General features: G+C 40.0%; 1 protein-coding gene across 3 annotated transcripts; it reads left to right on the forward strand.

Moving 5' to 3' along the window:
• Positions 1-4,966: 4,966 nt before the first annotated feature.
• On the forward strand, positions 4,967-13,814 carry LOC109036060 (uncharacterized). Of its 3 annotated transcripts, none has more exons than XR_011900213.1 (5): positions 4,967-5,115; positions 7,591-7,715; positions 8,333-8,458; positions 11,638-12,064; positions 12,731-13,814. XR_011900213.1 is itself a non-coding variant. In XM_072302380.1 (5 exons), exons 1-5 carry the CDS (start codon positions 5,062-5,064, stop codon positions 12,735-12,737), a joined length of 558 nt encoding a protein of 185 aa, XP_072158481.1. In that variant the 5' UTR covers positions 4,967-5,061; the 3' UTR covers positions 12,738-13,814. The 3 variants fall into 3 exon arrangements, 2 of the variants coding, with proteins under 2 accessions (XP_072158481.1, XP_072158480.1); XM_072302380.1 differs by having other exon boundaries at positions 11,638-11,883; XM_072302379.1 differs by lacking the exon at positions 12,731-13,814 and having other exon boundaries at positions 11,638-12,538.
• Positions 13,815-26,192: the final 12,378 nt, after the last annotated feature.

A 26,192-nucleotide genomic window follows, 5' to 3' on the forward strand; every position in this document is an offset into this window, starting at 1 on the left:
TGGACTCTAGATCCAATGTGTGTTTTTTTTTCCAGTGTAACCCCATCAGACATATAAAAAGAGTCCTATACAACCTGAGCACTTCAAGCAAGGCTGGGCGGTCCGAAATTACTCTCACGTAGCCGGCCACGAACATAAATATTTTCTCATTTGATACGGAATATTCGTATAATAAATGCAAGAATTCAAAAAGGTTCGAATAGGCTCACCCGGCAATGCTCGGGAGCGCGGGCCCATTGGCTCGTGAAAGGGATGCGAACCCGGAAGCAGCGTCGCGTCGAGCCGCGATAACGCCCCGAAGCGGTGCAATCTTCGGACTACAATTGCAAAACGGTGGCTTAGCCCGGATCGGCGCACCAATTGTCATTAAGTTGCCCCGTAAATAAACCCTATCAGATGGCGTTAGGAACTCGGCGCTCTTTCTAACGGTCATTTTATGATCCTCGGTGGGGTGCGCTGCGGTGGCGTGGCGCGCTCAGCGATACATCGATTGATCTCCCATTTAAACCTACGGAAAAGAATCGATCCCTTAATAATCGATTCTTTGCCATAGCTTCAAATGGGGATATATCGAAAATGGATCATGCTTCTCCACCGGTGCGCTGCGCCCGTACCGACTGCGCCGATAAGACCACCCCACATTTAAATCGCCGCTCCCCCGACGTAATGGCATAACCACGCTCATAGTCGAGCCTAAATAGCCATAAAAATACATGTTTTCCAGAGCTCATGTGGAGATGTAATTACGCTCTTACGTGGCGATTTAAATTGGGTCCGGACTTCATTATCAAGGCGACCGCAAAAAGGCACCGAAATGCGATCCCAAACTCGACCGTGCTCAACGAGAACAACGTATGAGCACTCCTGCGTTGCTAAATTGTTCATGTTAGAATACAAATTTCCTACAATACTTTAATCGTTTCTTCCTTCGAATTGTCCGGGAAGCCCTCGACGCATTCTAACTCAGAGTAACTGAGAATTTTATAGAAAAATACTCATAGCATTTTTACTCTAAAACACATTATTTTTATCCAGAAAAATTCGGCAACATACGAATGTTCATATGATGTTTCCCCGTAAAACGCTGAAACTTACGTGTGTATTCGTATCGGACACGCTTTTTGATTTACAATCCCGCGCGCCTGGCTGCTTGCACCCGAGTTTTCATTTCAGGTAGCTGATTAACTTTTAAACGCCGTGGGAAATGGGAAAAAATGGATTTTGCTCCCCGCTTTGAGCCGAGAGATATGGAGAGAAAGGTATTGTAAATTCACATTTTGTTCTCTTTTTCCAGCCGTAACTTTATGGGGAGCGTTGTAAAATTAACGGACTGGTGGCATTCAGCAAAAAGTAATCAGAGTTACGGAGGAATAATTATTTTGTCTGTTTTAAAGCACAGAGGGTGAAATTTAACGTTAATTTTACGTTCTTGGAATCCTACTAACTTTAAACTTAACTTACAATGAGATTGCCTATTTCACGAAAACTCTGATTATCTTTAGTGGAATGTAGTCCATGTACAATTTCATACATAACCGACATTTTCATAGGGGTAATTTACTCATGATTTTCTCTTATATTTAGTTGTCAGCGTGTTTATAATTATGTTATGTGCACACACACCTCAATCCTTCTAACCTGGACTTCAAAACATTTATAAAACGAGATCTTCTTTTGAAGAAAGATGTTTTGTTCTAAGGCAATAAGACTTACGATTCTTTCGTAATATGACCAGTGGAAATGTAATGGACTCATTCTCTAAAAATACAAATAAACCAGCTTTGTCGGATATTAAATAGTTTGTTTTGTCGGCAAAGCTTTACACAAAGTAGTCAACTAACTTAGTTGATAACTTTGGGATTATTATATCTTGTTTTTACAATTTTTAGGGTCTTCAAAATAATTGTTTTGATAAATGAATATTACAAGTCTATGATCATAAAAGGTTTTTCCTTATGCCTCCACTGAAAAAAAGTCGCTTGGATCTAGAGTCCAGACTCTTAATAACATTGACAAGAAAAAATAATCTTGATTCTATCCAATTTTTCCTTGAATCGAAGAACCGAGCCTCTTGATTTAGGCGGATTTACTTTTGTTTCAAGCAAAAAATCCGATTGAATCAAGAGCATTTTTCCTTGCCAATGTTTTTAAGAGTCTGGACTCGAGACCCAAGCAACTTTTTTCCAGGGCTCCTGTAAGGTATCTTCGACCGAACAGCTATAAAAATTGATTTTTTGAAAGAAAAAAACTGAAAATATAAATTTTAAAAAATTTGCAATAAATGCGACTGTCAAATAAAAACATTTTTTTCATATTGAGACATAACGTCCTGAGAGTTAACCATCGTCAAATTTAGGAAATTAAATTTTATAAAAATTTTAATTCTGTTATTTGAATTGAGAAACCATTTATCTCTCTGACTTCTTCTAAGAGCTCTCTTCATTATTCTTACAAGGCGTTAAAAAAGTATACGAGTGACAATGCCGCGCTCAACGCGGGACCACCTTTTTATTCCTGAAGGATCCGTAAGGAACAGCAAACACACGCTAGGACACGGCAATAAAGATGCGGACACCCTCATTCCGAGACACGCTTCCTCAGTAGCTCTTGTAATTAAGAACGTAAACTTTCGACACGAAGCGCAAGCCTTTTTCTCGGGCGCTTCCGTCTCGAAAGACACATAACCTATAAACTCCTGCGAAATGGAGGGATTTAATTAGATTCAATCTCATTTCATTTCATCCCTGGTTTTATTGCCCCCTTTCCTTTTGTACTGAATTTAGACGCGGGCTGTTTCCTGGAAGCCTCGAGTCCTGTTTGAAGTAAGCAGGGATTCTGAAAGTGAGCCTGTAACTTGCATTTTTTTTCCAGCGAAGGCTCTTCCAAGAACACGAACAATCGCTCTTTTAACAGCTTTTAATTTCCTTTTGCAATGAGCAAAAGTTCACGTTCCCTCGGAGATGTAACATTACACTAAGACGCGAATTGTAAGCGCAATTAGAAGGACATCGGAGAACTTACGAGGAAATCAATAATCGAAAGCTCTTGTCCTCTTAAAGCTTTCTTATTACTTTCCAGCCCAAATGAGTGCTGTTTATAGGAGCTCTAAGCTCTGCTTCAAAATTTTCTTGTTCTTACTTCTACATTTGTCCCCCTTTTATTTGTTTTTATTGGGAAAAATAGAAAAAAAAATACTAATGCGACTGCGTCTACGGGAAAAGGTTCTATAAAAAATTAATATTGAGCATTAAATACCTGAGAATTTTGAAGAGGTTAACGATTGTTCCGAAACAAAAACGTTTCAAAATTTTATACTAAATTAGGAAAATCTCGAAAAATTAGAAAATTGAAAATCCCGGACATAAGTTTGAAACACTTTATTATAAATATCGCGGCATTAGCTCAAAATACGAGTATCGTTAGATTTCTTTTAAATACTTGATTTTGCTTAGATTTTTGCAAATTACTCCATTTTACCCTGGTAAAAATTGGCGATAGGAGCTGCGTTTCAAAATACCACAGGAGTTCTTATAGCCGACTGAAGAAGGCGATAGAAAATCTTATAGCTGGCTGTAGAAAGTGGAAAAAATCATATACGGTTGGGCTACACGAAGCGATAAAAAATTAAACAGCCGGGCTATAGTTCCTGTCGCCGGGCTTTACACTTTATCGCCTGGCTGTTGCTTTTTCGCCATCGGCTATAAAAGGCTATAAGACATTTTGTAGAAATTCGTGTGCTTTGTAAATCCGCAAGTTTGTACGGAATCACCATAATATTTACAAAACGCACATTATATTTTCCTTTACTACATATTTGTTTTCATCAATTAAAATGAGAATAATCCATCCATACAGAGTATGCAAACATTTTAAAGTCATGAGTTGAACAACGCTGACTCCACGAGATTAAATATTAGAGCCTAACACAAACCGGAGCGGCGGCGCACTCGGCGCCTACAAACCTAACAGGGATACTTCACGCACTGCGCAATGCGAGAAGTATCCCTGTTAGGTTTGTAGGCGCCGATGCGCGTTTCGCGCTGGCTGCCCGCCCGCCACGCTGCGCCGCAGCGTACCACGGCGCTTGAAGCAACTATTTCACACCAGAAGTATTGCACAGTATCGTACGAAATTGAAGGCGCTTCAACATATGAGGAATGGCAGGCATCCTTCAAAAGTACGGAGCTTCCCTTACAAAATAAATCAAGATACTAGGCCCAAAAAGAGAGCGGTAGTCCAAAAACTCACTAAGTCCTAGCATCCGTAATTAGTAACGGATAACATACACTTTATCGTCAGGCTGTAGCTTAATCGCCATCGGCTATAAAAGGCTATAAGAAATTGTGTTGCCGGCTATAGAAGCTATTGGAAATCTTACAGCCGGCTGTAGGTCTATGGTATTTTGGAACACAGATTCTACTGCCAATTTTTACCAGGGTAAACCAGACTAAAAATTATGGTTCAATTTGAGCCCTGGAATGAATGAAGCTGCGCGGACTTAGGCGCTCATCTCAAAGTGTATGTAGGCATACATGCTCATGCCAATTGAACGATGACGTAGTAATGCTCCTATTTCGATCCAAAGGTTTCCTGATAGTAGGCAATTCATAAAGCGGGCTGCCAGTTTAATAAGAATTCCTCATTTAGACCTCCACCTCTATTAAATCATCGTTACATGTTTACTACTGAGATAGGCTTAGCCCGGTCTCCTACAAAGTTGCCGATTGTTTGCGTAATGCCTCCAATTTTTTTTTTTAAACAACGTATGTCGGTTTCAGGGTGTTATCATACAATCTCCACAATCTCTTAACCGTGGCAAACCTACTAACCATCTGATTATAGAGTGAACCTAAGAGATAAGGAATACTCATGGAGTCAAAAAAACTACACTGATCAAATTTTCATGCTATGTAAATTGTAGAAAAATAAGAAATTAGAAGATTGTCCCGTACGATAAAGTGACACATGACTCTTCATTGTACTGAAACTCAGTCACAATATTATTGCTGACGGTGCTACAAGTGCTTGTGACGCGTCCTGCTTCCTTAACCTTAAAATACGATGAATATCTACAAACTACTGAAATCTGTAACAATTTTTTCTTTCATTATCTTGGTAAAGTCTTTGAATTATAAGTGCGCTCTTTAATAGAATGGCATGTCATTAATAGTTTCAACCAAGAAGAAGTTGCCTTTTACAATTCAAGCAATAATATTCCTCATTGAGGCAATCATTTCTTATTTGGCTTTAAATCAACTTTGGTTTCATGATCAAAAATTTTCGGAAAGTATCTCAGGAATTAGTTCTATAAAGGTGACAAATTATTCAAAATAAATAGAATTTTGGGGGAAAAGTCATGATAAATACTGAGAAGATGATTTAATAAGGTTTGGAAATCAGCAACATTATACATGAATAGTCAGGCCAATGAAAATAATAGCATCTTTTCATTTTCACTTGACAGAGCGTCATTTCATAGGCATACTGATGTGATTCATGATATGATTATTTTCATTCACAAGTCATATTCTTTAGAATGGGCGGATTTAGAGGATGCTCCATTTTAGTGTATTTTCCGAAGGAAATACACTATTGCATTCTCCCATGATGTCGGACCCAGACCTGAGACATTGTGAAGAGCACCGATCACGGGTCGTAGATCACGAAAATATATGCTATTCAAATTCATGTGTATATATATATGTATGTATGTATGTATGTATGTATGTATTTCCGCCTTTTGAAGATTTTTCGATTTTTGAGTGCTTATATCTTTCTTACGTTGAAAGATATTTTTACCAATTTTTTTGCATTTTGTAGAAACTCATTAGGACTACTATTCTGCGAAAAAAAATTGAAATTTGAGGCAATAGATTTTGAGGGGTGGGGCTCGAAAGTGGGGGTAGGTCAAATCTTGTCCACTCGATAACTCGAGCGAAAATTAATATTTTGAGCTGAAATTTTTACGGGTGGTAGTTCTCCCCTAGGACTGGTTTGGTATTGAATTTGAGCTAAATCGGCCGAGCCGTTTAAAAATGGCGAGCTTTGAAAGTTTTAGGCGGGGGGGGGGGGGTGCGCGGCATGAGGGGAGCCGGCCGGAGCAGGGCCGCACAGTGGGTCGGGGGAGAAAGTTTTTGGACAAACTGATCGTCGCACAGTGGGTTAGGGGAGAGAAGTTTTTGGACAAACTTTTCGTCGCACAGTGGGTCAGGGGAAGGAAGATTCTGGACAAATTGTTCGTCGCACAGTGGGTCAGGTTAAATGATCTGTTCTTGAACAAAATCTCACCATTTAACCGTCACAACCTTTCGCAGCGCGTTCGCTGGCAACGTACGCAACTACTATCCAGTGGCGTGGCGTGACTGTATCCGGTAGGCGTTCGGTAGGAGTGTTAACTTTAAGGGGGGGGGGGGGTCAGAAAGGTTCACTTCCCTTCCTTAAAAGGGGGTTTGGGGGGCCTCCCCCGGAAACTTTTTAAAAAATGAAGCCGCAAGAACACGATTTTAACCTTTTCTGGTGAAAATTGTGCCGGTAAATTGTCATTGAAATTTTGTTCTTTTTACCGATCGTTTTCCTGTAATTTATTTTGTTAAATGATAACTTATTTTCGCAACACGCACCTGCAGAGAGAGGTGGGAGAGGGAGACTGGGAAACTGGGAGATTCGGCCCGCAGGCGCAGGGGGGGAAGCGGAGGGCGAATCGCGGCATAGAGGAAATTCGGCGGTTCGCAAACCCCTGCGGACCACTGCTATAGGAAACAGCTGGACTGATGAGCGGCTTTCCTCTCTCGTTCTTTTCCCCTCCCTTTTCTCTCTGCTGTGTTCCCTACGCGAGCGCGGTCCGCACTCGTCTCCGAACCCAATGCTCACGCTCCGCTCGAGCTCTGCGCCGCGCGCCGGTGCCTCTCCTCTCTCGTGTACCCTTTGCCCCTTCATCATTGCACCCAGGTTCTCTCTACCCTTTGCCCCTTCATCATTGCACCAGGTTCTCTCTCCTCACCGTACGCAGATCATCCAGGTTCGGTAGCCGGTGCGGACCACGCGTCACAGGATTTTCTCTCTCCGCCGCGCCACATGCCGCTATCGGAAGCCAAGCGCCCGATACTTATTTGCGATCTACCATTCTGTATTCTGTATTGCTTCCCCCATTTTTAGCCATTATTTATTAATTGTTTCAAAATATTTTAGGGTGTTCGGCGAACACTGCGAACCTATGGACGTGGCGTCCACTGCTACTATCTTGTGCTCAAGAAATTAATTCATTCCCTTACAGATTGATTCCCCCCCCCCCACCTCGGAAAATACACTCTTCCCGCGGTGGACGCGCGGGTCGCTTAAGAAGACAGAACAACTGGAATGGACACTCAAACTAAAAAGCGCGCGCGAAGCGCGCGTCCTGGGGGGGCTTGGGGGGGACGAACCCCCCCCCCCCCCCCCCCCAAAAAAAAACCGGCGCTCCGCTTCGCTCCGCGCCGGTTTTTTCTACTTGATATGTGATTAGTAAAAAATTGTCTCTTGGTTTTCCTTCCTGCTTCCCTCCATTTTTTCTCTTTCGTGATCCTATATTTATTTTACAAAATGGAATTTTAGGAGGCAGAGTTTGTTCAAGCACAGTGGAGAAACTTCACACGTCCACCTGGTTTAGGATATGCGATGAGATCAAGACCGCAAGGTTCATATGCATATTCAAGAGGAAGAAATTTCCAGTATGGAAGGTATGTACATCTGTTCTTATGTTCACATGCGTGCGCAGTAACACTTACGTACCCACTGTTTTCAGCTAAGTTTTTAGGACTTGCCCATATTGCCCCCTCTCAAGTAATAGTTTCAACGAAGTCGTTAAATTGTAGTCCATAAAAACGTGAAACGGACTGCACAAGATGCTAAAGTAACTAAAATTATTTAAAACTTCTCAGAGTAACTATTAAAACTCACTTGCACATGAAATAAATAAAAACGAACCGGTTTCGAAGGTTTTCCTTCATCTTCAGCGAGCACTCAGTTCTTCAGTTCTTCAGGGTGTTTGCTGAAGATGTAGAAAAGCCTTCGAACCGGTCCGTTTTAATTTATTTTATGTGCGAGGGAGTTTAAATAGTTTTCTCAGAAGTTTTGAATAATTTTGGTTAAGTTGTAATCTGTTCAAAATTTTTAGTAGATATAGTCTCACTTAATTAATTTGATCTTGAAAATAAAACATGCTTGTAAGTAAGAACTTTACAATATATTTTTAAGTGGGATAAAGTCCAGAAGTTTTCTTTTCACCTTTTACACCATTCAGTGATCTTTAAAATATTTCTCTTTGAACAATTTGTTTGTCCATTTACATGCAAAGACCAGGCCCATTTCGAAAGAGTCAACATGCTGTGCATAGGAGCAACTGGGTCCCTCCTTTGGAGCCGTACATAAGACCCTCAATACGACCAACTATGTCTGCACGGGAAAAGCCCTTCAACTTTAGGTAAATGCCGACATTTTTGCTAGCTGATTGCGCCCTTCCATTTGGACTGCATTTTGTCATGGGAACGGAGTTCCCCATGATATTACAATCGTTCCGTTGCTTTCGCTATGGGATTCCCTATACCTCTGCGACCTTGAGCGTTTCGCCCAGTCTCCGATTTTTGGTTGATTTTCCGATGTATCAAAAACCGTTGTATTTTTTAGCCAATCATGTCTCTACGTCAAGTTGTGTTGATTGCTAAAATTCGCTTTCAGCGAGTTTTTTTCCAACTTGAGATGTCGTGTCTGACTGGTAAATCTGCGCAGAACCACGAAGTTCCGTTTTTAGGCAAATTCTTTTTTTGGGAGGTTCTGATTGGTTATTTTTCGCCATCAGTTTTCTGTTCGTTGGTGCAAAAGATCGCCTACCTCGGTGCTCTTGAGAAGCCGCCATTATCCCACCTCAAATTCGAAAAATAGAAGTAAAGAAATAATAACCATCGTACAAGGTGGAAAATTGTTCTGGAGGACTCGTTATGGACAAAGAAGTCAAAATCAGAGCTCGATTGATTGATTTAATCCATGAATACAGAAATATTGCCTCAGCTTACTGCCGCGATAGCAAATGCATGATGAGATGAACCTTGAGACACATGATAGCATAGGTAAACAATGTCTCACAGAGAGAGGCGCTTAGCTCATTTCTTTCATATCTCAGGAGCTACGAAGCGTCCAAGACAACTCTTGTGATAAGCCCCGCCCACCGTCAGAGTCTTTTGTAGGCTATTTTTACGCTCTCGACCGCGGAGCCGTGATAGCCTGGTTGACTAAGTCGCCACATATTTATGAAAAGGAGCGGGCACTAGGCAATCGGGAGTTCGATTCCCGACGGTGGGTGTTACTTTTTAATGGTTGTATTGAATGTTTTAGACTAATCATCAAAAAATACTTAATACTAGATGATAAATGTGCGAAAATCTTCTCGTGAGTTAATTTGTTAAACATAAATACTGGAATATACCTCCTTCATATAATCAGCCACATGTTCCCCCAAATTAATGACGTTATTTTCTTTTTTCAATAAAGTTAATTTGCATTCAACGTTCGTAAGTTAAGCGAAAAGTACCTATTGATACAAATAGAAAGACATGAAAATAGTATGTCTAACATTTCAGTTGTTTTTTTTTTTTTTTTTTATTTTTTGTTTTTTTGTTTTTTCAATAAAACAAATTGACTGGGACTAGAATCATTGTATCTCTGAAGACAAAAGCTAAGTTTTTTGATACAGAAATACTAATATATTCATCCTTTATATAATCAGGGAGATGTTGACCCAAATATTGATGTATATTTTCTCTGTTCGCCCAAATTAATGATGGTATTTTCTTTTTTCAATAAAATTAATTTACATTCCACGTTCTTGAAGCAATATTTTCTCCAAAATTCAGCAAAAAATAACAATTTATACCTACTCAAAAAGTAAATAAATAAATAAAGCAATGACATGAAAGTAGTATAGGTAGTACACATCTAACATTTCAGTTACATCTATTTGAATGAAAAAAATGGCAACTTAGGAAGCACATAGGTCACTTATGATGCGTATTCGGGCATATGCGTACAGTAAAAATATCATACTTTACGCCGAAAAAACGAAACTGAAAGTTAAATGCGTTAACTTCCGAAAACCATACATAATCCAACGGAAATAAATAATTGGTAAATAACAGCTTTCTTGTATGCAAAGAAAAAAAATTAAAAATGTTAAAAAAGAGATGTCGACACAAAATTACATAGCCCCTTCAATTCTGAAGATACTACAATCGAACTGTACCTTAACATTTTCATATCCCAGAAGCAAAAGTTCCCATGACGAATATTGCTATCGCTAGCGATTGCAAAAACCAACTTGTTGCAATTTTGAACTATAAATTCTGGCTCATCTGAAAAAACACTTATGTGCACAGGGGAACTAATGGCACATGCGTTGTTTTTAAACCAGGCCAGAATTTACAGTTCCAAATTGCAAAATGCAGTCCATTTAATATTATGACGTAATATTTTATAGAGAACCCTCAGAGAGTTGACGAGAACCTTGTCAACTCCGCCGGTAAACCCCTTATCAAGGAGGTGGGGATCTTGTTTGTTATTTACATGCTTAAAGCGTTCAGCTCTAGCAATTTTTAACTTTTGAATGAATCCGATTCAAAAAAAGATCCTCTCTTGTCTCTCATTTGCTGGCAGCATAGATTTTGTTTCAGCCTCATGTTTCAAAATGACATCAATACATCATGCTGTTCAAAGTTTTTAGTTGGTGAAACGCTACTTATTTTTAGACAAATGAGACTGCAGTATGGTTGACATTAAATCCTCTTAAGGAAAAATGATACCGTCGAACAGAAACTGGCGATGACGTCATCAAATGTTACGTTACAAGCATTTTGAGTGTATGAAACCACAGAAATGCGTATTTCGGTTTGTAGCGTTGCGGACCTCTTGTCGCACTTAATTTTCTACATGGATTATTACTGAACATCATTATTGAAAATTTCGGTAATTGTTCTTCTTCGTATAAAAAATAATCTGTGATAACTTCAAGCCGTGATGTTGGTTTGGTCTCCTTTTAAAAAATAAAATAGGAGCAGAGATTTCGAGACACCGCAACCGAGGTGCGCATTTTTGCAGTTTCACCGTCGATTTGCTTCAAAGTTAATAGTTTTTGATAAAGTTTTATTATTTTTCCATTTGGATTCACAGAAGATTCAGCAACCTGAAAATGTAATATTAGAGATACACGGAAAAAAAGTTATTTAGTATTCTACCATACTCAGGTTAAAAAACGGCACAACCAGCCAGTATGGTAACTTCCACCAAAATTATTGTCACAATAAGGAAAAATCTTGTTACTTTCACGATAATTTTGATGAAAGGTATCATACTCTCTGATTGTGCCGTTTATTAACCAGAATATGGTAAATGCTACCTAATTTTTTATCCGTGTAATATATACCGAAATGTTTTTACCCATTCCCTTTCTTTTCTCCTTCTTCCATAAGATAAAATTAAGGCTCGTGACAGCAGCAGCTTTCTAGTAAAATTCGAAAGACGCAGGGTCTCCAAAATGTCTAGTTCCTAATAAACTTGTCTCTGCATAAGACAGAAACTATGCCCTGTACTAATTCTTTCTCCTTTTCTTCCTAGAATGAAAGGCCGCTCATTTGGGGGAAATCGAAACTATCCAGGTTCTTACGGTGGAAGGGATCGAGGCGGTTTTGCTCCCAGAGGAGGGGGATTTTCATCCGGGCGAGGAGGGTTCTCATCTGGACGAGGAGGATTTTCATCCAGACGAGGGGGTTTTTCATCCGGACGAGAGGGGGTTTCACCCAACCAAGGAAGTAATCCGGCAGGACGACCGAGCTTGAGCGAAAGAAGTAGACCAGGGGCGAGGTATGGGTGATCGATTATCGATATTTTCCCATTTGAAGCTATGGTAAAGACGGTAGCCGTATAGTTACGGTGTTCGTTTCGAACACCTTATTTATCGATCCTTTTTCATAGCTTTAAATGGCAGATCAGTCGATAAATCGCAATTGAAGCCACGTCACTGCCAAATACTTATACTACAAGGGTATGTGTGATTTTTTTGAAAACTACCGTCAAAGGGATCATTCTAGAGATGAGGTTTTTGCTTTTCCAAGTTAAAAGCCTTTCACTCGTTATACTTTCAGCTCTCCCACACACTTAGAAAACATTACAGCAACTCGAGGCTAATTTGTGGAGAAGTTACGATGACGAATTAAATATGATCGAGAATTTTTTTTTTTAAATAGACGTGTCAAAAATAATAAAACTACAATCTTATCATTTTCTCCGCGCTATATATGGAAATATTTTGACGCCTCAAATCTCTACTTTTACCATTCACAGCACGATATTTTGAAGGGCTTGATTTGATGGAAGATAAAGAACCGAATACGGCAAACACTGACATGCAAACAACTTCTTCTTTGCTATGAAAGAGCCTCTCAATAAACGAGGACAAAAAGAAATGTTATTATTTATTTTATTAAATATTAATTATAAATTAATTTTTTCCTTTTAATTTATGTCTTGTACATTTTCTCACGAACTTACGCCGATTTTTTTTTTTTTTTTTCAATTTACGGTTTCAATAAAAAATTTCCCGATTTGAGATCGCCATTGATCATGACCGATAAGCAAAAATGTACCTTATCAAACATGCAATATAAGTTAAGTTTACCTTTAGTGACACTGAATTGTTCTCTAATTTCAGGCAATGAAACATGGTTGGTCTCAATTTTTTCTTCAGAGCTGATCGAGGGCCTATGCTCAGATCGTGTTGGCTGGCCCATGACTAAAACCGGCAGCACAGAGATTTCTCTAGCAAATATGCGTATCCACTCCAGCATACAACCCTGTTCTATTTTTAAAAAAAGACAAAATCTATTTTAATTCCACGTAAATCTTTGTGATCGTATTTATTGACTTAACTTAATCTATGTCTACTTAATCTAAATATTTTCTCCACAAATCTCTCAACGAATGGACTCCTTCGAGAAAAAGATCATCAAAGAATAACTGAGGACCCTTGCAGATGTGAGATGGTGCACTCACAGATCTAGGAGAGAGGGATTGAACCTCTGTGGAACGCTGATGAGGTGTCATTAACCAATCGGCTGTAGTCGTGTTTCAGCTCGTACTCTTCGACAGAGACAAGTCAAGTCACACGTTGGTACTCGAAACTAAATAATGAACTTAACGAAAATACACCCATCTGTGTTTTTGAGTGTCTTTCAAAAACCGTTCCTATAAGAAAAAAAAGGGAATTGAATGATCATAGCGTCCCGATACAGCAAAATAACGCTTCCTTAAGCATTCAGTGCAGTTTCATCATTTCGCTGTCCGTATGGTGTGGAGGAAATTTAAATTACTTTTCGCTATCTAATATGTATCGATCGAGATCTTTAATTATATAAATTCTGTGTTCTTTAGTCGACGGGCTTAGTGGAATTGTAGAAGAAGAATATTATAAGCTGCACATGCAACGATAGTAATTTCTCCTCTAGTGGTCGGGGGGGGAGGGGGGGCTTGCAAATCGATAAGTCGTAACCACCTGAAAGCAGTTGTGTTTATTAGCGAAGGAGCAAAGTACACTGCAATAATGAGAAACGCAATAACTTAAATAGAAGCAAGAGTTGCGGAGGCATTAATAACGCTCTTAATGGCTGAATTATTGAAATGGTGCCGTGGCTTCTTCTTGTTGTTGTCAGTCGGTTTATTGCTGAGTGCAGTCACGTGACTGAGTCGTCAAGTTGCCTACCGCGTGCCGGCACGCATAACCACTGTTGCCTCTTCGTGCTATAAATTTGTTAATTTTTACCGGTCTCATTTCATGATGAAAAAAATGAAGGTTATTAGTATTTAAATCCCAAGGGCGTGAACACATTTATATATCCGCCTGCACGAACTAAAAAAAATCAAAAGTAGACGAGTGGCATCTAGAACAAGCTAAAAAAGTTGGTTCGTCTCATGAAGACTATTCAAGTCATACACAACATACTGTAATTTGTATTGCAAATAAATTCAATCTTATGGAGGATTTTTTTTTTTTAATCATCAGATTTATTCATTGAACGAATATGGCTGGTTTGACGTATTATTTTAAAAAATATCTCTTGTTTTTTCTTCTGTTTTTCAGTATCAAAAATCTTAATAAAAATGAACATATATCGTTGAAATCAGTGCCGTTATTTTCAAATAAAGTAGGAGTGAGGTAAAATGCATCAGAACATACACTGTGCTTTTTGCCGCTTTATTAACAGACTCAATTTAGTGATGACTAGCTTGTCACAAAAATCACATACCCCGGATGAACGTCAATAGGCACTCCTAAATATCTAGGATTGCAATTCGGTACGAGAGCCCATACAGAGTCCAAAAACCCCAAGTGTTATGAATGCAAAGTGAAATTAGCACTATAAAAACGTATATGACACTCCACAAAAAGAGTATATAGAATCCGCTCCGCATTCACACCCTTGGGGGGTTTTGGGTAATACATACTTACTCCGGCAAAGAATTTCCCTCCCAAAGCAAATGTTTCAAGTCTTTATGAGTTAGGTTTACTCTAACGAAATTAGAATAAGATTATTTCGTAAATACGGTCATCATCGTCATATTTTAGAGATGCACGAGTCAACGGCGCCTGAATACAACTAAAACTACACGACGGTTGACCGCGTTGCATATGCTAAGAATTGAAGGCGCGCGACTTTCTGCGTAATAACAACGTTTAAGCTCGATGAATATCATCGCTGCATGTACAATAGGTGGAAGGCTTGCAGGCGCGCTAAAATACAAGAACAGCCGCTGATCACCTGTCCAAATTTTGCAGTATAAGGAACACAACTAATTAAATTCAAAAGTTGCAAATTTGACTTAAAAAATTTAATTTTTTACAAACATGTTATTCTACGAATTTTGTACAAAACGTGTCTGATTTTTGCGTGTATTCAGATTAAAATAACTGAAAGTTTCGGTTAGCAAAGCCTAATATCTTTTTAAGTACAAGAATACAAATTAAAAGCGACAATTCCTCTACGTTGCAATGCACTTATGTTTTTTCCATCGGTAAAACTATACAATGTAGGTATTGCGTCATACAAATTGACTTCGGTGCACATTTTTCACGAGGCGGCAACGCTCAAAATAATGAAGGGATTAAAAATACCGACGCCATGAATAATGAACGGGTTCGGTGCCAGTTTCTGGGGTGAAACCTAGGGATTCCTGAGAAGTTTCGATGGAATATCGATGATGAGGCAACGTTGGAAGAAAATAAGTCGCATGCCTTCTTCGTGGGTGACATTATGATGAGCGGAAGCCTATTTATCATAGGAGTTGTGAACTTTCGCTCGCAAAAACTGTTTGCACTGGGACTTCGCGTTTCGAACTTTGATTTGGGGTGGCGCGCGCTACGTCGCTACGATGCACCCTGAAAGTATACTGTCAGTTTCGAGAAATTGATGTTCGAAAAATACGCTGAGGCTTGTAAACACGTTGAAAATAATGTAATTCAAAGTTAAAACCATTATGAATTTTGTTTCAAAACACCTCAGATCGTGTCATGGCACTTGCCGTTCACCAATTTTTCATGAAAGTTAAACCAAAAAATGTATTTAACAAAAAAATTTTCGTTTTATGAAAATTGTTAAGGATGGTGTGCTGGATATAAGTACGATTTGTCACATCATTTTTATAACTACGAGTATTTGCAATTTTTTTTAATGTGTTTCAAAAATACAAATAAATCAAGAAATTTATTTGTTGTCTTCATTTTACATACATTAAGCCGCTTTTATAGCGCAGCCTAAGACCGACAACTGCTCCAGCAAAATTCGACAGAGGCTTAATCAAAACCCAAGATTTTTGTCCTGAAGGTGTAAAATTCTGCCCAAGGGGCAGTCAATATATCTGTCTGTTTTCGGCGTTGAATAATACAAAATTAACCCCTCCGAATAGTAGTGTAGTTATTCTCCTCCCCCTCCCCCCTGCCTTACTGTCGTGCTAAGGAAAAACGCCGTATGAGCCTTCAGACGTTGCCATATTTCCTTCAAGAAAAAAAGAATTCACTGAAAAAATCGTGAATATTTCTCCTCAAAATTCTTAGACGATATTGTTTGCAATTTAAACTAAAATATCTAAAAATTTAAAGAAAAAATATGCATCATTTCCCTCTAAAACACTGGTTTTATCCGGAGAACTTTGGCAACTCTTGAATGCTCATACGGCGTTCTTCCTGAACACGGCAGCATAAGGAACATTTTACCGGACTCCGTCACATTTGTCAATATTCCACGTCGAGAAAACATCTCACGGGCTGGAAAATCGAACGGTCCATTTCCCGATTGCGGGCCGTTCAATAGCTCACAATCAGGAAAAATCCACGTCCGCAACCGCGGCGAAAAAACGCCTCCCCTCCGCCCTCCGCCCTCCTTCCTCTACCCCATGCGAAAGAAAATAACAGTGTGTGGCCACCGCAAAATAAACCAAAGTCTATTTTATCACGTCGTTTCCCCTCGGCATTATTTCCACGAACCACACATGTAGGAAAGTCACCCCCAAAAGGTAACATGTCCATCGTAAGATGAGCCCCAAGGAGCCTAAGAGGACGAGCTTCTCAGGGGTCAGATAAGGACCTACATGTGCGCTTTAGGGAGGGGTTCGTCCAACTAAGCCTGCGTCAACAACCGGTGGTTAGGGGATGAAAAGCCCTCGCGGGGAAGGGAGCGGGGGTGAGGGTAGCGAGCGGAAATGAAGAATTGATGATATGTATTATATCAAGGAGCTCCGAATTGATCTGCCGGCCTACTAAGAATGTGCCTCACGTAGTTCCAGCGACATGAACGCGGCGGGGGTGGGGGATGGTCGGATGTGGGGATGATAGCGTATACTGCCGCGCTGTGGCAAATGGGTTGTTGACCAGTTTATTGAGGACACGCCCAATTAACGGACGGGCTTTCAGCGGTTCGACGAGAGATAGCGCTCGTGACCCGCGATTTTTCCCGCCCTTAATGAGCCGTCTTTCCGCGGGGGGAGGGGGTGCGATGGGGCGAGGGAAAAAAACGGGGGTGAGAAATGGGTGCGGATATTTTACTGTCAGCTCCGAGCGGTGCGATACTTATGTCTGGACGGGTGGAGACTGTCTTCGCCATCGCGGGTCTGTTGATGAAGAGACTTCTGACGTTTGGACTAATTTTTTCCAAGTTCTTCTCCGATGTAAAGGCCGCACGAATGTGCCATGATGTAAGCTGAAAATTAAAATACTACAAGATATACTATTGTCTCAAAATTTTACGAAGAACTCGTTAGGCGTGTATTAATACTCCAAAATCAAGTTGCGAAGGAAAAATTAGTTTTGGTAGTATAGAATCGGTAAAGTCAAACTTTCCACTTGCAGAGAAGCAAATATCAACATGAGTTCAAGTGGCCTTTGGAAAAAAACTTCGACGTGAAGAAAATTTACGAAAATGGAAATTCCTGAAAACCACCTTCATTTTTGATAGACGAAACTTTTAAAATTATCAATGGAAAATCATTCTATTGTAAAGATCTTTCGATCCGAAAGTACACTGAGATTACCTTTTTTCGGCGCACTTTACAAAGGGAACACTCTCAGAATAGCTATATATTCTTTTGAAAGAAATAGCGAACTCCGGCAAAGGGAAAAGACAATTTGTATCACTTCCATTAACTCGAATATTTTCCAAACGCATATTTTTGAGCTCGCCCACTCGGGAGAGCTCTTTGCGATCGATTTCTTTTAGCATTGGTAGTGTCCGTGGCGACAAATGGATGGTTCTCGTTGCCGTCGGAGGAACGGCCAAAATCCCATTGATTTCAAGGTCTAAAAGTTGAATTTTCGCGGGTTACAGTTTTCCTCCGTCGAACATTTCCGTTCCCTCATTCAACTGAGGATTAATTGTTCCTCGTTTGCTACACTAGAGAGCAGCACTTTCCAGTGGCCGAGTATATCATAGCATGTTGCTTTGGTTTTATAGCAAATTACCTAATTGTATGTTATCATCCTCTTATCTTTTCAATGCAGTTTTTGTGTGCAGTTGTACTTGCAATTGTTATTATTTCTTAAAATAAAAAACATGGTGACCTCGACGTGATTTAATAATTTGTTCAATTAATTTTAAGTTACTAAGACTAAGATTGAGATTTGCGCATAATTAATGGATAATCCTTAAGATTGCCGTTATTGGTACCATAGAAGGTTAATTAACCTCAAAATAATTGCATGCTTGAGAGCTCGGTTGAGACTCGCATTGGGATCCTTTCAGAGTTTGTTTAAACCTCATATTAAGAATGCTTTAGGATTCGTTTGAGCCCCTCGCATTAAGAATGCTTGGGAGTTCGTTTGAGCCTCGCATTAAGAATGCTTGAGAGTTCGTTTGAGCCTCGCATTGAGTTTCTTTAGAGTTCGTTTTAACCTTAAAATACAGATGCATGAAGTGCTCTTTCGAGCTCCGTGCTATTTATAGTGCGCGAGGTGCTCCATTGAGCCACCGCATACATACAAAGGCGTGATGTGCTCCATTGAGCCACTCGCATACAAAGACTTGAAGTGGTCTTTCGAGCTCCACGCTAAAATTCAAGTGAGTTCCTTTTCCGCTCTTAGTGTATACCATAAGTATTGTGTAAGAATTATGGCAGAAACGTTCCTCCGAACCGTGCTCAATTATAGTTTCTTTGAACTCTGTGCCGATAAAAATTCAGAATTTCAGACTGCCAGCTTAACAAAGTATAACCTTAATTCAAGTTGGCGACTTGATTTAAAAAAAAAAAAAAATTAAAATTAAATCATATGGTTTCATTACATTGTTGACAAGTTAAGAAAAAGCTTATCAACGATGAAAGCCAGAAACAAAAATGCGATGGCAAAAGTAGCCATTGCAACATTTGCCGCAAAATCACATTCATAAAAGATAATTCCATTTCTCTCTCTTTATTTCTCTTTATTTATTGAAATGTGAAAAATTTGACTTATGAAATTACGTCATAACATTTTGCATCGGCATGTAACCTCTGATAATTGGGTAAAGATTCATTTAATACGTATACAATTTTAGAAAAAAGCATTAATAGTTGTTAATAGTTTCCCAAAGGCGAGCTCTCCAACACAGTAGTGTTGGAACCAGCAGCTTGTTTCTTAGTTGGTCTTCCTGCAAGCGAAACTTTCAGTTGACTGATTCTATAATGCCGGTAAAAAAACTTAAATTCTCCCTTCGATTTCGCTTCAAAAATGTTAAATACGTGTTACTCATTCATGACAAAAAAACAACATGTGATACATGATGTTTTTAGAAACTTATCCTATCCGGTAAATGGTTAATTTTCTCATTTACGGAAATATTTTTACTCTTTGACGCTATGACTAATGGCAATCTGTTTTGCAAATGTCTACATTCCACGCTCATTGTAAATAATTGGCACTCAATCGCTGAAACTGGAATGAAGAAGAGCTGAAACACAAAAATGTCGACTTTTTTTAAAAAGTTTAGATGGTCCAATGCTGCCGTGTGAAGAAAGAACGCCGCATTAAAATTCAAGAGTTGGCGAATATCTTTGGATGAAACGTGTTTTTTTGAGGGAAGGTATGTATGTTTTCCCTTAAAATTTTCAGATATTTAAAAGTAAATTGCGAATAAAATCTTCTGAAGATTTGGAAAAAATATATTTGAAATTTTCCCCATAAAGTCGCGTTTTATTGACGGAGTTTTGGAAATGCTGAAAGGGTCATACGGCGTTCTTCCTCAGCACGGCCGGATGGAAGCCTGAGAATGCAAGACAAACGTGTTCCCATTCTATGTCGAAGGTCACGTAAGCTCCATAAAGGGCCACAAAGTTGGATCGTTGTTCCGTGGTGCCTTAAAAGAAATAAAGCACCTTCGAAACCGCTCGCTCGCCGCATGCTTGCAGATGGAACCGGCGGCCCCGATATCCCTTCTGGGGGTAGTAACTCCCTGCAAGGGGGTCGTCAAAACAGAACGGCTTCTTTTACCGACGGGAACCATATGGTGGCCATTTTCTGAGGATCAGGTGACGTCTAGGGAAAGATGCCAAGCACAGAAAAGCACAAACACTCTGCCGTGCTAAGAAAAACGCCCCAAGAGCCTTCAGACATTGCCATGTTTCCCTCAATATCAAACGAAGTGACTGCGAAAATTGTGAATATCTTTCTTCAAACTTTTTAGACTATTGTGTTTGAGATTTGATTTAAAATATCTGAAAATTACGAGGGGAAAATATGTATAAACTTCGTCAAAAATACATTTTTATCCTCGGAAATTTGGCAACTCTCTTAGGTTCTCACGGCGTTCTTCTTGAGTACTGCAGCACTGTACAAATGTAATTTCTCTATCTTGTTTTAACTACACTCTCTGTTAACACATTACAACGCGCGTGCCGCAGCTTTCGCATCTCCACAGTGTTAAATTCCACCTGATGAAGTATAATCTCAACTTACAGCATCTGTAAGCCTTTACAGCCCTTACATCTTACAGCCCTTGAACACCACTACAAATAAGACAGACGGAGACAAAAACAATATGGAATGTAAAGCGACGGAGAGGACGCGCGTTGATGACGTCGCAGAGATACAACTATTCGTACCTGATGAATGTCCGTGTGGCATCTGCAAAATTGAAAGCGCTTTAGCGTGAGGCGTGAACTCGCAATGCTCAACTATGTGCTGCCAATGAAGTGTTGCTTAGAATTTAAAACAAAGTTTAAAAACGAGGCCAAATTACTTCTATCCCATCTTCGACTGGGTAACTCACGCAGCCCTTAGAGCACCACTAAAAAGGAGCTAAACAGAATCGACACAACATGGAAATAGAGCGAGAAAAAGGAGGCGCTTTGATGACGGCGCAGAGATACAAATATTCCAGCTCAATGGATGTCCGTGTTGCATCTGCAAAATTGAAGGCGAGATGGCGAGAGGTTAACTTGAAATGCTCCTTTCAATGCTGCAGAAAAACTGGTTCAGGGTAATAATTGTCAAATTTAGTTTTCGATGTCGAACTCTTTCAAATATTCCCAAAAATATTGACCATAGTATAATTAGTATATGCATCAATTGTCATTTTATGACCGTTTGAATCTCTCATAAGTCTTGCAACAAGCCGTGTCAAACATAACTATTCATAGCGGTTCTCTCCAATTCCCGTTCAATTCTCAATTCGTCCTCAAACTCAGAAATCCTGCAGTTGGACTACCTTTTGCCGTAAGAAACTACTATTTCTGGCTCATTCTAGAAACAACGCGATCGCCATTAGATTACGTAAGCAGATATGCGCTTTTAAAGGTGAGCAGGGAGTTCCTTGGAGTTCATCTGGAGTATTTCCTTTTTGCAATGAAATGTAGCAATTTTAGGGCGTTCTTTGCGTCAAATGATGCAAAGCCCTTCTTAGCGGCGATATAGTTATCTAATTTTCGCGCCGCCTTTAGGCACATTTGGCTCTGCTGCATCACATAAGTGGATCCAGACACTTCGAACGGAATGGGTGGAAGGGAGGTCCTGGGGGCTTCCCCCAACAAATTTTCGAAATTTTAAAGTATCTAATATGCAGTTTGAGTCACATTCGTCATGAATAAAAACCAAATCCGAGCGTCCTTTTTACTTCTTCCCCCCGTTCCTTCCTTCATTCTTTCTCCCTTTTTCTCCCTTCTTTTGTAAAACGAATGGGCGAGGGGGGGGGGGGGGCGGACGGCTGTACGCCCTTTAAATCCACCTACGCTGCGCCACATTTATACATAAATTTCCCATTCAACTTGGCAACGCGGCTAGGGGAGCCCATAAACGCTCACAATAGCGGGTCACGGGAAACGCGATTCGTGGCGGCACCGAATGAAGCCTGTGATTTGAATGCGGCCCCATCAGCACACCTACCGTCGCGTTGTCCGCGGTTGAAGTGCCGATCGGAAACTGGACGCTGCCGGGGCGAGAGGGTAGTGGTCGAGGGGAGGGGGGGGGGGGGGCTTTATCAAGCGGGAGATAAGCGCCGAGCCAAACGGACAAATGATGAATCGCGAGGGTTAGGGTGCGGACGACTATAAAAGTGCAAACTTACCCCGGCCCCGCCGATACCGGCGAGTCGGAAAAATGAGGTGCAGCGCGAGTCCGCAAAACGCACCGCGCCCGCGTTGCGAAATTGCGGCGCCGGGGAATGAAGGGGCTCTCGCACAGGTGAGTCGCGCGCGGGTTGCCGGCTTTGCAAAAAAGAATCGAGTTTTTTTTGTAAAAAAAAAGAAAAGAAAAGAAAAGAAGAAGTCTGCTTGTTGTTGAATTACTTTCTTTTCATATTTTAATTTTCCTGGAAGGAAAATTTTTACTCAAAATTGTAAGTCCCGTTGCGAAATTGCGGCGTCGGGAAATGAAGGGGCTTTTGCGCTCAAAATCTTTAATCTTGGCCGAATCCTATTTTCATTTCTTTGAACTTTGCAATTTTCTGGCTGAAAATTATTCTTTAAACTCATACACAGAGGATGTCAGCCTTTTTTCCGCTGAAATTTCAAAATCTACCGAGAATTTTAACTTGAATGATTCGATAAAAAGCAAACTAATTGGACCAATCCGAAAAAACGGAACGAATCACCTTTAAATCCAATGTAAATCGAATATGCAATAACTGTTGATTAAGAAACAGACACCTTGTTTAAGACAGTACAGAAATTCTCATTTGACATTGCCAATACGCGGAGGTAAACATGTAACGCCAGCGTTATCAATTTTACCATAATTATTGAATTTCACGTAATTTTTAGTTTAACTTGTAAGCACATGATGCCGGCAGGATGTGGCAACTGTGTAATAAGTTACAGGCATGGAAATTAGCGGCCCAGCGTCACTCGGTTGATGATAATAAATCATAACCTGTGATAAACGAGCATCGCCAGTAGTGGGTGCAAATTGCCGCGGTTGTTCTATTGTGAATGGAAGGGGGGGTGGTTAAGGGATCGAGGAACATTGTTCCTGGCCGTTTCTGCTCTGACTTGATTGTGCGATTTCATCACAACTGGTCTCTGATAATTGAGTATTGATCATTTTCCTCGGCAGACTAACAAAAATTGGTCATAGGGAATGTAAAATGAGGAAATTCTACCGGGGATTGAGGGCCTAAATATAAAAAATATCCTTAATTTTAGAAGAGAGAGTTGAGCTGAGACTTTCTGACCTCTGACTCGTTAATCGAACAAGTCTCCACAAGTTACGTGTAAATAATAGATCATTTTAAATCTCAAACCCATTGTTTAGACTTCATATGGATTGCATTTTGCAAAAAGGAACCAGGAGTATTACAATGCCACAAAGATTGTGCAACTTCATCCATAGCAATATAACTATTGAAAGTCTGAAAAAGTATGAAATTTACTTGGTAGTTTTTGTCCTGAATTTACAGTTTTTAGCAAGAGAAGCAAACCCCGTTTATAGATAATCAGGTTTTTCCTCCGAGACAAAAGAAGCTGGATAATCTTAGCAACATAATAATGCACCTGGTTCCTTTTTGCAAAATGCAATCCATATAGTAAAATGGAAAATACTCAAATCTCAAAACCTCGAATCCCAATTGCAATTTTGCAAAATACCAATGAGCACTTTTTTGGAAGGAAATCAAGGAAACAGAACAAGTAAAATATTTGAACAATAGCTGTGGTGCGATGAGGCAAATGTATACAAAAGATCGAGCCAAAATGCTATGGCGTCGATGGTGAAACTCCCGAACCATGTATCTCGGTTTGCGACGTTGCAGACTTCCTGTCTTACTTTCTTCTTTAAATGAAGAACCACTCGACGATAATTCTTTAAAACTTCCTTGATTTTTCTTCTCTGTGCGAGGAAAATTCTGTGAAAACTTCAAGGAATAATATTGATTTTTTTCTGCTTCAAACCGATAAAAAGACGGCGGAGATTTTGAAACACGCCCAAATGGCAACGCCCATACGACGTTTTTCCTCAGGGCGGCAGTGCATCTCTATTTCGCGTATCTTGACGCGAGAGATGTACACAACGGGCCTGTTGCAAACTTTTGCTAGAGCAAAAATAAGAGTTGTTTCTTGTAGATAATGCCTCAAAAATCACGATGAGCGCATCGGCAAAGTCTGAAATGCACTCATAACTTCACAATCTGCGTAAGAAATTTGCGTTTTTTTAAGCTTCCCGCTTCAAAAACGATACTACTGCACAGGTGAACATTTTGTTAGAGGAGTCGCTCCATCGTCGGCAATATTCATCATGGCCGACGCTTGCGCAGTTCCTCGCGTAATTCGAGGAGAGCTCAAGGTCAATTTAGGCGGGCGAGGAAAATATGGACGTAAACGCCGATTGTTATCTGGTTTAATCCTGTTCAGGTGTTATCTCGTCCCATCACACGTGTTTTGGCGGACTGGCGTCGGCCATGATGAGTATTGCCGCCAATGGAACGACTCCTCTAACAAAATGTTCACCTGTACTGTAGTATCGTTTTCGAAGCGGGAAGCTCAAAAAACCGCAAATTTCTTACACAGATTGTGAAGTTATGAGTGCATTTCAGACTTTGCCGATGCGCTCATCGTGATTTTTGAGGCATTTTCTGTGAGAAACAACTCTTAGTTTTGCTCTAGCAAAAGTTTGCAACAGGCCCATTAGCCCGATCATTACCCCCCTCAAGTGAACTCATCGCTAATACTACCGTACTAAGAAAAAACGCCGTATGCGCCTTTAGCCGTTGCCAGCTTTCCTTAAATATAACTCGAATTTAGTGGGAAAATGTTAAATATTTTTTTTTTCAAATTTTTCAGATAATTTTGTTCGAAATTTATTCTAAAATATCTGGAAGTTGCACGGAAAAAGATGCATTACTTTCCATAATGATGCATGTTTTATCTGAAGAAATTTGGCAACCCTTGACTGTTCATACGGCTTTTTTCCCGAGCACGGTAGAATAGGTCACTTGTGATCGATGACGATGCATGGATGATTCCAACAGAGAGCCCAAGAATGTACCGCCGCTACCAGGCAATCCGCATCATTAAGCATTCGATATCCACCTGAGTTGTTTTAGCTCTTTTGATGATTATATCAGTTGATCGATTTCTTTATCAATTGGTTCTTGGTCTAAAACACGTTCTTGGTCTAGCACAGCGTCATCTGTCGTTGAAGGGGGGTGGGCCGGTGAAGGAATGTCAAAAATCAGCAAATTTAGAGTTACGTAATTTAGGGACAGCCCCTTACTTGACTTTCGGTATCGGTATAGTATACGTATTCTGTATGACATATTGATATGAAAACATGTCCTCTGGCGCTTAACTTCATATCATGTCTAGTGATCCATTAAAGCTTATAACAGCCCCTGGATATCTCCCTTGTGAGATTATATTTGCAGGATTTTAAAAGGACGTTGACTCGTTAGGGGGAAAAAATACTAAACAAGATGTTCTTACCTTCAATTGATCCCTTCGTTTTGCACGATGCCTCTCTCCGATTCATTAAATTGAATTATCTCTTGTTAGGGATCTTTCCCTGCATTACCAGAGCCCATGCCATCCTGGTATTTAAACGCAGCGCGAAAGATAATAAGGTACGAGAGCTTCACCCATAAATCATGCCGCCTGTGTAAATATATGCATAAAAAGAGGCGCGATATTTTCTTTATCAGAAAGTTACACTCATACAGAGTTTAATTCAAATTAACTTGCGGAGCAAAGTTGAGCTCATTAATCTGCAACTTGCAGAGGAGTATATTTGCGCAAGGACGTAAATCCTTTGTGCCGTTAAAGCCTGTTCCGTCCCTTTTGCGCATCTTTTGATTCTCTCTTATTCAACGTTTCTCATATTTAGTTATTGCTGCTCATTATAATCGTACTTACTCATGCTTCCGTTCCTTGAGGCCCGTTTTTCCAGTTTTCTTGTTTCACCTGCAGCCATGCAGGCTCGTCGTTCGTCGTTAACGTAAATTTACCCGAGGAGAGATCCCTAAGTATGTAATTTATGCTTTCGTTAATTGGACGAATTTGAACGAAAGTTTATCTACACAATGGGAGTTTTGAGAAGACATGTGTGCAATATTTTGGGACTGCTAACATATGTATACGAGAAACGAATTTAAAAAAAATAACAAAAAAGCTTTATCTTCGATATGCATATTTGATATATACGTAGTAGAATTTGTATAGCCCGAACAAAGCAT

The sequence above is a fragment of the Bemisia tabaci genome, chromosome 7 (assembly GCF_918797505.1).
Source record: "Bemisia tabaci chromosome 7, PGI_BMITA_v3".
Classification (NCBI taxonomy): domain Eukaryota; kingdom Metazoa; phylum Arthropoda; class Insecta; order Hemiptera; family Aleyrodidae; genus Bemisia; species Bemisia tabaci.